General features: G+C 48.6%; 1 protein-coding gene across 1 annotated transcript in view; it reads right to left on the bottom strand.

Annotated features, from left to right (window-relative positions):
* LOC118379528 (fibronectin-like) overlaps nucleotides 1–13317 on the bottom strand; it is a 91081-nt gene that overhangs the window by 19367 nt on the left and 58397 nt on the right. The window contains exon 31 of the mRNA XM_052523146.1: nucleotides 11266–11421. Coding sequence (XP_052379106.1) covers nucleotides 11266–11421 — 156 coding nt within the window. The remainder of the gene's footprint in view (nucleotides 1–11265; nucleotides 11422–13317) is intronic.

Genomic DNA, 13317 nt, shown 5'->3' with positions numbered 1-13317 from the left:
AGGACAGATACAGGCATTAACACCACCACCAAGGACAGATACAGGCATTAACAACACCACCACCACCAAGGACAGATACAGGCATTAACAACACCACCAGGGACAGATACAGGCATTAACACCACCACCAGGGACAGATACAGGCATTAACACCACCACCACCAGGGACAGATACAGGCATTAACAACACCACCAAGGACAGATACAGGCATTAACAACACCACCAGGGACAGATACAGGCATTACCAACACCACCACCACCAAGGACAGATACAGGCATTAACAACACCACCACCACCAGGGACAGATACAGGCATTAACACCACCACCAGGGACAGATACAGGCATTAACACCACCACCACCAGGGACAGATACAGGCATTAACACCAACACCACCAGGGACAGATACAGGCATTAACAACACCACCACCACCAGGGACAGATACAGGCATTAACACCACCACCAGGGACAGATACAGGCATTAACAACAACACCACCACCAGGGACAGATACAGGCATTAACAACACCACCACCACCAGGGACAGATACAGGCATTAACACCACCACCAGGGACAGATACAGGCATTAACAACACCACCACCAGGGACAGATACAGTCATTAACACCACCACCAGGGACAGATACAGGCATTAACAACACCACCAGGGACAGATACAGGCATTAACAACAACACCACCAGAGACAGATACAGGCATTAACAACACCACCACCACCAGGACAGATACAGGCATTAACAACAACACCACCACAGGACAGATACAGGCATTAACACCACCACCACCACCAGGGACAGATACAGGCATTAACAACACCACCACCACCAGGGACAGATACAGGCATTAACACCACCACCAGGGACAGATACAGGCATTAACAACACCACCACCAGGGACAGATACAGGCATTAACAACACCACCACCACCAGGGACAGATACAGGCATTAACAACACCACCACCAGGGACAGATACAGTCATTAACACCACCACCACCAGGGACAGATACAGGCATTAACAACAACACCACCAGGGACAGATACAGGCATTAACAACACCACCACCACCAGGGACAGATACAGGCATTAACAACACCACCACCAGGGACAGATACAGGCATTAACAACACCACCACCAGGGACAGATACAGGCATTAACACCACCACCACCAGGGACAGATACAGGCATTAACACCACCACCACCACCAGGGACAGATACAGGCATTAACAACACCACCACCACCAGGGACAGATACAGGCATTAACACCACCACCAGGGACAGATACAGGCATTAACAACAACACCACCAGGGACAGATACAGGCATTAACAACAACACCACCAGGGACAGATACAGGCATTAACAACACCACCAAGGACAGATACAGGCATTAACAACACCACCAGGGACAGATACAGGCATTAACAACACCACCAAGGACAGATACAGGCATTAACACCACCACCAAGGACAGATACAGGCAATAACAACACCACCAGGGACAGATACAGGCATTACCAACACCACCACCACCAAGGACAGATACAGGCATTAACAACACCACCACCACCAGGGACAGATACAGGCATTAACACCACCACCAGGGACAGATACAGGCATTAACAACAACACCACCAGGGACAGATACAGGCATTAACAACAACACCACCAGGGACAGATACAGTCATTAACACCACCACCAGGGACAGATACAGGCATTAACAACACCACCAGGGACAGATACAGGCATTAACACCACCACCACCAGGGACAGATACAGTCATTAACAACACCACCAGAGACAGATACAGGCATTAACAACACCACCAAGGACAGATACAGGCATTAACAACACCACCAGGGACAGATACAGGCATTAACAACACCACCAAGGACAGATACAGGCATTAACAACACCACCAAGGACAGATACAGGCATTAACAACAACACCAAGGACAGATACAGGCATTAACAACACCACCAGGGACAGATACAGGCATTAACAACACCACCAAGGACAGATACAGGCATTAACAACACCACCAGGGACAGATACAGGCATTAACAACACCACCAGGGACAGATACAGGCATTACCAACAACACCACCAGAGACAGATACAGGCATTAACAACACCACCAAGGACAGATACAGGCATTAACACCACCACCAGGGACAGATACAGGCATTAACAACAACACCAGGGACAGATACAGGCATTACCAACACCACCACCACCAGAGACAGATACAGGCATTAACACCAACACCACCAAGGACAGATACAGGCATTAACACCACCACCAGGGACAGATACAGGCATTACCAACACCACCAAGGACAGATACAGGCATTAACACCACCACCAAGGACAGATACAGGCATTAACACCACCACCAGGGACAGATACAGGCATTACCAACACCACCACCACCAAGGACAGATACAGGCATTAACACCACCACCAAGGACAGATACAGGCATTACCAACACCACCACCACCAAGGACAGATACAGGCATTAACACCACCACCAGGGACAGATACAGGCATTAACAACAACACCACCAGGGACAGATACAGGCATTAACACCAACACCACCAAGGACAGATACAGGCATTAACACCACCACCAGGGACAGATACAGGCATTAACACCAACACCACCAAGGACAGATACAGGCATTAACACCACCACCAAGGACAGATACAGGCATTAACACCAACACCACCAAGGACAGATACAGGCATTAACACCACCTCCAGGGACAGATACAGGCATTACCAACACCACCAAGGACAGATACAGGCATTAACACCACCACCAGGGACAGATACAGGCATTAACACCAACACCACCAAGGACAGATACAGGCATTAACACCACCACCAGGGACAGATACAGGCATTAACAACAACACCACCAGGGACAGATACAGGCATTAACAACACCACCAGGGACAGATACAGGCATTAACACCACCACCAAGGACAGATACAGGCATTACCAACACCACCACCACCAAGGACAGATACAGGCATTAACAACACCACCAGGGACAGATACAGGCATTAACAACACCACCAAGGACAGATACAGGCATTAACAACACCACCACCACCACCAAGGACAGATACAGGCATTAACAACACCACCAAGGACAGATACAGGCATTAACACCACCACCAAGGACAGATACAGGCATTAACACCACCACCAAGGACAGATACAGGCATTAACAACACCACCAGGGACAGATACAGGCATTAACACCACCACCAGGGACAGATACAGGCATTAACAACACCACCACCACCAGGGACAGATACAGGCATTAACACCACCACCAGGGACAGATACAGGCATTAACAACACCACCACCAGGGACAGATACAGGCATTAACAACACCACCAGGGACAGATACAGGCATTAACAACAACAGCACCACCAGGGACAGATACAGGCATTAACAACACCACCAGGGACAGATACAGGCATTAACACCACCACCACCAGGGACAGATACAGGCATTAACAACACCACCAAGGACAGATACAGGCATTAACAACACCACCAGGGACAGATACAGGCATTAACAACACCACCACCACCAGGGACAGATACAGGCATTAACAACACCACCAGAGACAGATACAGGCATTAACAACACCACCAGAGACAGATACAGGCATTAACAACACCACCACCAGGGACAGATACAGGCATTAACAACAACACCACCAGGGACAGATACAGGCATTAACAACAACACCACCAGGGACAGATACAGGCATTAACAACACCACCAAGGACAGATACAGGCATTAACAACAACACCACCAGGGACAGATACAGGCATTAACACCACCACCAGGGACAGATACAGGCATTAACAACACCACCAAGGACAGATACAGGCATTAACAACAACACCACCAGGGACAGATACAGGCATTAACAACACCACCAGGGACAGATACAGGCATTAACAACACCACCACCACCAAGGACAGATACAGGCATTAACAACACCACCAGGGACAGATACAGGCATTAACACCACCACCAGGGACAGATACAGGCATTAACACCACCACCAGGGACAGATACAGGCATTAACAACACCACCACCACCAGGGACAGATACAGGCATTAACAACACCACCACCACCAGGGACAGATACAGGCATTAACAACAACACCACCAGGGACAGATACAGGCATTAACAACACCACCACCACCAGGGACAGACACAGGCATTAACACCACCACCAGGGACAGATACAGACATTAACAACACCACCAGGGACAGATAGACATTAACAACACCACCAGGGACAGATACAGACATTAACAACACCACCAGGGACAGATACAGACATTAACAACACCACCACCAGGGACAGATACAGACATTAACAACACCACCACCAGGGACAGATACAGGCATTAACACCACCACCACCAGGGACAGATACAGGCATTAACAACAACACCACCAGGGACAGATACAGGCATTAACACCACCACCAGGGACAGATACAGGCATTAACACCACCACCAGGGACAGATACAGGCATTAACAACACCACCACCAGGGACAGATACAGGCATTAACACCACCACCACCAGGGACAGATACAGTCATTAACAACAACACCACCAGGGACAGATACAGGCATTAACAACAACACCACCAGGGACAGATACAGTCATTAACAACAACACCACCAGGGACAGATACAGGCATTAACAACAACACCACCAGGGACAGATACAGGCATTAACAACAACACCACCAGGGACAGATACAGGCATTAACAACAACACCACCAGGGACAGATACAGGCATTAACAACACCACCAGGGACAGATACAGGCATTAACACCACCACCACCAGGGACAGATACAGGCATTAACAACACCACCAGGGACAGATACAGGCATTAACAACAACACCACCAGGGACAGATACAGGCATTAACAACAACACCACCAGGGACAGATACAGGCATTAACACCAACACCACCAGGGACAGATACAGGCATTAACACCAACACCACCAGGGACAGATACAGGCATTAACAACACCACCAGGGACAGATACAGGCATTAACACCACCACCAGGGACAGATACAGGCATTAACAACACCACCAGGGACAGATACAGGCATTAACAACACCACCAGGGACAGATACAGGCATTAACACCACCGCCACCAGGGACAGATACAGTCATTAACAACAACACCACCAGGGACAGATACAGACATTAACACCACCACCACCAGGGACAGATACAGTCATTAACACCACCACCAGGGACAGATACAGGCATTAACAACACCACCAGGGACAGATACAGGCATTAACAACAACACCACCAGGGACAGATACAGGCATTAACACCACCACCACCAGGGACAGATACAGGCATTAACAACACCAGGGACAGATACAGGCACCACCAGGGACAGATACAGGCATTAACAACACCACCAGGGACAGATACAGTCATTAACAACACCACCAGGGACAGATACAGGCATTAACAACACCACCAGGGACAGATACAGTCATTAACAACACCACCACCACCACCACCAGGGACAGATACAGGCATTAACAACAACACCATCAGGGACAGATACAGTCATTAACAACACCACCACCAGGGACAGATACAGGCATTAACACCACCACCAGGGACAGATACAGGCATTAACAACAACACCATCAGGGACAGATACAGTCATTAACAACAACACCACCAGGGACAGATACAGGCATTAACACCACCACCAGGGACAGATACAGGCATTAACACCACCACCAGGGACAGATACAGGCATTAACAACAACACCACCAGGGACAGATACAGGCATTAACAACACCACCACCACCAGGGACAGATACAGGCATTAACACCACCACCAGGGACAGATACAGGCATTAACAACACCACCACCACCAGGGACAGATACAGGCATTAACACCACCACCAGGGACAGATACAGGCATTAACACCACCACCAGGGACAGATACAGGCATTAACAACACCACCACCAGGGACAGATACAGGCATTAACACCACCACCAGGGACAGATACAGGCATTAACAACACCACCAGGGACAGATACAGGCATTAACACCACCACCAGGGACAGATACAGGCATTAACAACACCACCAGGGACAGATACAGGCATTAACACCACCACCAAGGACAGATACAGGCATTACCAACACCACCACCACCAAGGACAGATACAGGCATTAACAACACCACCAGGGACAGATACAGGCATTAACAACACCACCAAGGACAGATACAGGCATTAACAACACACCACCACCACCAAGGACAGATACAGGCATTAACAACACCACCAGGACAGATACAGGCATTAACACCACCACCAAGGACAGATACAGGCATTAACACCACCACCAAGGACAGATACAGGCATTAACAACACCACCAGGGACAGATACAGGCATTAACACCACCACCAGGGACAGATACAGGCATTAACAACACCACCACCACCAGGGACAGATACAGGCATTAACACCACCACCAGGGACAGATACAGGCATTAACAACACCACCACCAGGGACAGATACAGGCATTAACAACACCACCAGGGACAGATACAGGCATTAACAACAACAGCACCACCAGGGACAGATACAGGCATTAACAACACCACCAGGGACAGATACAGGCATTAACACCACCACCACCAGGGACAGATACAGGCATTAACAACACCACCAAGGACAGATACAGGCATTAACAACACCACCAGGGACAGATACAGGCATTAACACCACCACCACCAGGGACAGATACAGGCATTAACAACACCACCAGAGACAGATACAGGCATTAACAACACCACCAGAGACAGATACAGGCATTAACAACACCACCACCAGGGACAGATACAGGCATTAACAACAACACCACCAGGGACAGATACAGGCATTAACAACAACACCACCAGGGACAGATACAGGCATTAACAACACCACCACAGATACACCACCAGGGACAGATACAGGCATTAACACCACCACCAGGGACAGATACAGGCATTAACAACACCACCAAGGACAGATACAGGCATTAACAACAACACCACCAGGGACAGATACAGGCATTAACAACACCACCAGGGACAGATACAGGCATTAACAACACCACCACCACCAAGGACAGATACAGGCATTAACAACACCACCAGGGACAGATACAGGCATTAACACCACCACCAGGGACAGATACAGGCATTAACACCACCACCAGGGACAGATACAGGCATTAACAACACCACCACCACCAGGGACAGATACAGGCATTAACAACACCACCACCACCAGGGACAGATACAGGCATTAACAACAACACCACCAGGGACAGATACAGGCATTAACAACACCACCACCACCAGGGACAGACACAGGCATTAACACCACCACCAGGGACAGATACAGACATTAACAACACCACCAGGGACAGATAGACATTAACACCACCACCAGGGACAGATACAGACATTAACAACACCACCAGGGACAGATACAGATACAGGCAGATACAGACATTAACACACCACCACCAGGGACAGATACAGGCATTAACACCACCACCACCAGGGACAGATACAGGCATTAACACCAACACCACCAGGGACAGATACAGGCATTAACAACACCACCAGGGACAGATACAGGCATTAACACCACCACCAGGGACAGATACAGGCATTAACACCACCGCCACCAGGGACAGATACAGGCATTAACACCACCGCCACCAGGGACAGATACAGGCATTAACACCACCGCCACCAGGGACAGATACAGTCATTAACAACAACACCACCAGGGACAGATACAGACATTAACACCACCACCACCAGGGACAGATACAGTCATTAACACCACCACCAGGGACAGATACAGGCATTAACAACACCACCAGGGACAGATACAGGCATTAACAACAACACCACCAGGGACAGATACAGGCATTAACACCACCACCACCAGGGACAGATACAGGCATTAACACCACCACCACCAGGGACAGATACAGGCATTAACAACAACACCACCAGGGACAGATACAGGCATTAACAACACCACCAGGGACAGATACAGTCATTAACAACACCACCAGGGACAGATACAGGCATTAACAACACCACCAGGGACAGATACAGTCATTAACAACACCACCACCACCACCACCAGGGACAGATACAGGCATTAACAACAACACCATCAGGGACAGATACAGTCATTAACAACACCACCACCAGGGACAGATACAGGCATTAACACCACCACCAGGGACAGATACAGGCATTAACAACAACACCATCAGGGACAGATACAGTCATTAACAACAACACCACCAGGGACAGATACAGGCATTAACACCACCACCAGGGACAGATACAGGCATTAACACCACCACCAGGGACAGATACAGGCATTAACAACAACACCACCAGGGACAGATACAGGCATTAACAACACCACCACCACCAGGGACAGATACAGGCATTAACACCACCACCAGGGACAGATACAGGCATTAACAACACCACCACCACCAGGGACAGATACAGGCATTAACACCACCACCAGGGACAGATACAGGCATTAACACCACCACCAGGGACAGATACAGGCATTAACAACACCACCACCACCAGGGACAGATACAGGCATTAACACCACCACCAGGGACAGATACAGGCATTAACAACAACACCACCAGGGACAGATACAGGCATTAACACAACACCACCAGGGACAGATACAGGCATTAACAACACCACCACCACCAGGGACAGATACAGGCATTAACAACACCACCACCACCAGGGACAGATACAGGCATTAACACCACCACCAGGGACAGATACAGGCATTAACAACAACACCACCAGGGACAGATACAGGCATTAACAACAACACCACCAGGGACAGATACAGGCATTAACAACAACACCACCAGGGACAGATACAGTCATTAACAACAACACCACCAGGGACAGATACAGTCATTAACAACACCACCAGGGACAGATACAGGCATTAACAACACCACCAAGGACAGATACAGGCATTAACAACAACACCACCAGGGACAGATACAGTCATTAACAACACCACCAGGGACAGATACAGGCATTAACAACACCACCAGGGACAGATACAGGCATTAACAACACCACCACCAGGGACAGATACAGGCATTAACAACACCACCACCACCAGGGACAGATACAGGCATTAACAACACCACCACCACCAGGGACAGATACAGGCATTAACACCACCACCAAGGACAGATACAGGCATTAACAACACCACCACCAGGGACAGATACAGTCATTAACACCACCACCAGGGACAGATACAGTCATTAACACCACCACCAGGGACAGATACAGTCATTAACAACAACACCACCAGGGACAGATACAGGCATTAACACCACCACCACCACCAGGGACAGATACAGGCATTAACAACACCACCACCAGGGACAGATACAGGCATTAACAACAACACCACCAGGGACAGATACAGGCATTAACAACACCACCAGGGACAGATACAGGCATTAACAACACCACCACCAGGGACAGATACAGGCATTAACAACACCACCACCAGGGACAGATACAGGCATTAACACCACCACCAGGGACAGATACAGGCATTAACAACACCACCAGGGACAGATACAGACATTAACACCACCACCAGGGACAGATACAGGCATTAACAACAACACCACCAGGGACAGATACAGGCATTAACACCACCACCAGGGACAGATACAGGCATTAACACCACCACCAGGGACAGATACAGGCATTAACACCACCACCACCAGGGACAGATACAGTCATTAACAATACCACCAGGGACAGATACAGTCATTAACAACAACACCATCAGGGACAGATACAGGCATTAACAACAACACCAGGGACAGATACAGGCATTAACACCACCACCAGGGACAGATACAGGCATTACCAACACCACCAGGGACAGATACAGGCATTAACAACACCACCACCAGGGACAGATACAGGCATTAACACCACCACCAGGGACAGATACAGGCATTAACAACACCACCACCACCAGGGACAGATACAGGCATTAACAACAACACCATCAGGGACAGATACAGGCATTAACAACACCACCACCACCAGAGACAGATACAGTCATTAACAACAACACCACCAGGGACAGATACAGTCATTAACAACAACACCACCAGGGACAGATACAGGCATTAACAACAACACCACCAGGGACAGATACAGGCATTAACAACACCACCACCAGGGACAGATACAGGCATTAACACCACCACCAGGGACAGATACAGGCATTAACAACAACACCATCAGGGACAGATACAGTCATTAACAACACCACCACCAGGGACAGATACAGGCATTAACACCACCACCACCACCAGGGACAGATACAGGCATTAACAACACCACCACCAGGGACAGATACAGGCATTAACACCACCACCAGGGACAGATACAGGCATTAACACCACCACCACCAGGGACAGATACAGGCATTAACAACACCACCACCAGGGACAGATACAGGCATTAACACCACCACCACCAGGGACAGATACAGTCATTAACACCACCACCAGGGACAGATACAGGCATTAACAACAACACCACCAGGGACAGATACAGGCATTAACAACACCACCAGGGACAGATACAGTCATTAACACCACCACCACCAGGGACAGATACAGGCATTAACACCACCACCACCAGGGACAGATACAGGCATTAACACCACCACCAGGGACAGATACAGGCATTAACACCACCACCACCAGGGACAGATACAGTCATTAACACCACCACCAGGGACAGATACAGGCATTAACAACAACACCACCAGGGACAGATACAGGCATTAACAACAACACCACCAGGGACAGATACAGGCATTAACAACACCACCACCAGGGACAGATTATCATTATATTTAACCTTTATTTAACTAGGCAACTCAGATAAGAACAAATTATTATTTATAATGACAGCCTACTGGGGAGCCGTGGGTTACTTACCTTGTTCAGGGGCAGAACAACATATTTTTACCTTGTCAGCTCAGGGATTCGATCTAGCCCAATGCGACATGTCCTTACCTGGAGCCACAGTTTCAGAGAAGGAGGGACCCTGTCCGTTCTTGGGGACCCCAGTGATCCTGTACCCCTGGACGGGCCCCTGGGCCGGGGACCACCTCACGGTGATGGTGCTGTCCTTAACGTCGGTCACCTTCATCTCCAAAGGAGAGTCAATATCTACAGCCAGAGAAGAGGAGGGTCAATATCTACAGCCAGAGAAGAGGAGGGTCAATATCTACAGCCAGAGAAGAGGAGGGTCAATATCTACAGCCAGAGAAGAGGAGGGTCAATATCTACAGCCAGAGAAGAGGTGGGTCAATATCTACAGCCAGAGAAGATGGGTCAATATCTACAGCCAGAGAAGAGGTACAGGGTCAATATCTACAGCCAGAGAAGAGGTGGGTCAATATCTACAGCCAGGGACAGAAGAGGAGGGTCAATATCTACAGCCAGAGAAGAGGAGGCATCAATATCTACAGCCAGAGAAGAGGAGGCATTCAATATCACAGCCAGGAAGAGGAGGGTCAATATCTACAGCCAGAGAAGAGGAGGGTCAATATCTACAGCCAGAGAAGAGGAGGGTCAATATCTACAGCCAGAGAAGAGGAGGGTCAATATCTACAGCCAGAGAAGAGGAGGGTCAATATCTACAGCCAGAGAAGAGGATCAATATTTACAGCCAGAGAAAGGAGAGTCAATATCTACAGCCAGAGAACAAATTATTATTTATCTGACAGCCAGGAAGAGGAGAGTCAATATCTACAGCCAGAGAAGAAGAGGGTCAATATCTACAGCCAGAGAAGAAGGGGTCAATATCTACAGCCAGAGAAGAGGAGGGTCAATATCTACAGCCAGAGAAGAGGAGGGTCAATATCCAGCCAGAGAAGAGGAGTGATCAATATCTACAGCCAGAGAAGAGGAGGGTCAATATCTACAGCCAGAGAAGAGGAGGGTCCAATATCTACAGCCATCTCCAAAGGAGGGTCAATATCTACAGCCAGAGAAGAGGAGGGTCAATATCTACAGCCAGAGAAGAGGAGGGTCAATATCTACAGCCAGAGAAGAGGAGGGTCAATATCTACAGCCAGAGAAGAGGAGGGTCAATATCTACAGCCAGGAAGAGGAGGGTCAATATCTACAGCCAGAGAAGAGGAGGGTCAATATCTACAGCCAGAGAAGAGGAGGGTCAATATCTACAGCCAGAGAAGAGGAGGGTCAATATCTACAGCCAGAGAAGAGGAGGGTCAATATCTACAGCCAGAGAAGAGGAGGGTCAATATCTACAGCCAGAGAAGAGGAGGGTCAATATCTACAGCCAGAGAAGAGGAGGGTCAATATCTACAGCCAGAGAAGAGGAGGGTCAATATCTACAGCCAGAGAAGAGGAGGGTCAATATCTACAGCCAGAGAAGAGGAGGGTCAATATCTACAGCCAGAGAAGAGGAGGGTCAATATCTACAGCCAGAGAAGAGGAGGGTCAATATCTACAGCCAGAGAAGAGGAGGGTCAATATCTACAGCCAGAGAAGAGGAGGGTCAATATCTACAGCCAGAGAAGAGGAGAGTCAATATCTACAGCCAGAGAAGAGGAGGGTCAATATCTACAGCCAGAGAAGAGGAGGGTCAATATCTACAGCCAGAGAAGAGGAGGGTCAATATCTACAGCCAGAGAAGAGGAGGGTCAATATCTACAGCCAGAGAAGAGGAGGGTCAATATCTACAGCCAGAGAAGAGGAGGGTCAATATCTACAGCCAGAAGAGGAGCCAAGTTACAACCTGCTGAAGGCACAGCAGAAGTATTTTTATTTATTTAACCTTTATTTAACTAGGCAAGTCAGTTAATAAGAACAAATTCGTATTTACAATGACGGTCTAGGAACAGTGTTCAGGGGCAGAAGGACAGATTTTGTACCTCGTCAGCTCGGGGATTCGATCTAGCAACCTTTCGGTCTCTGGCCCTATTATACTTTCATGCCACGAACATTATCAAGACATGACAGGGTAAAATGGTAATTCATCTTGATCAATCACTTTTAACAGCAACAGTTGTCATAAAATGTTTTATACTTACACTA

Source organism: Oncorhynchus keta, chromosome 7, assembly GCF_023373465.1.
Source record: "Oncorhynchus keta strain PuntledgeMale-10-30-2019 chromosome 7, Oket_V2, whole genome shotgun sequence".
Lineage (NCBI taxonomy): Eukaryota > Metazoa > Chordata > Actinopteri > Salmoniformes > Salmonidae > Oncorhynchus > Oncorhynchus keta.
The sequence above is the reverse complement of the archived record's forward strand: the minus strand, read 5'-3'. Positions and strand labels throughout refer to the sequence as shown.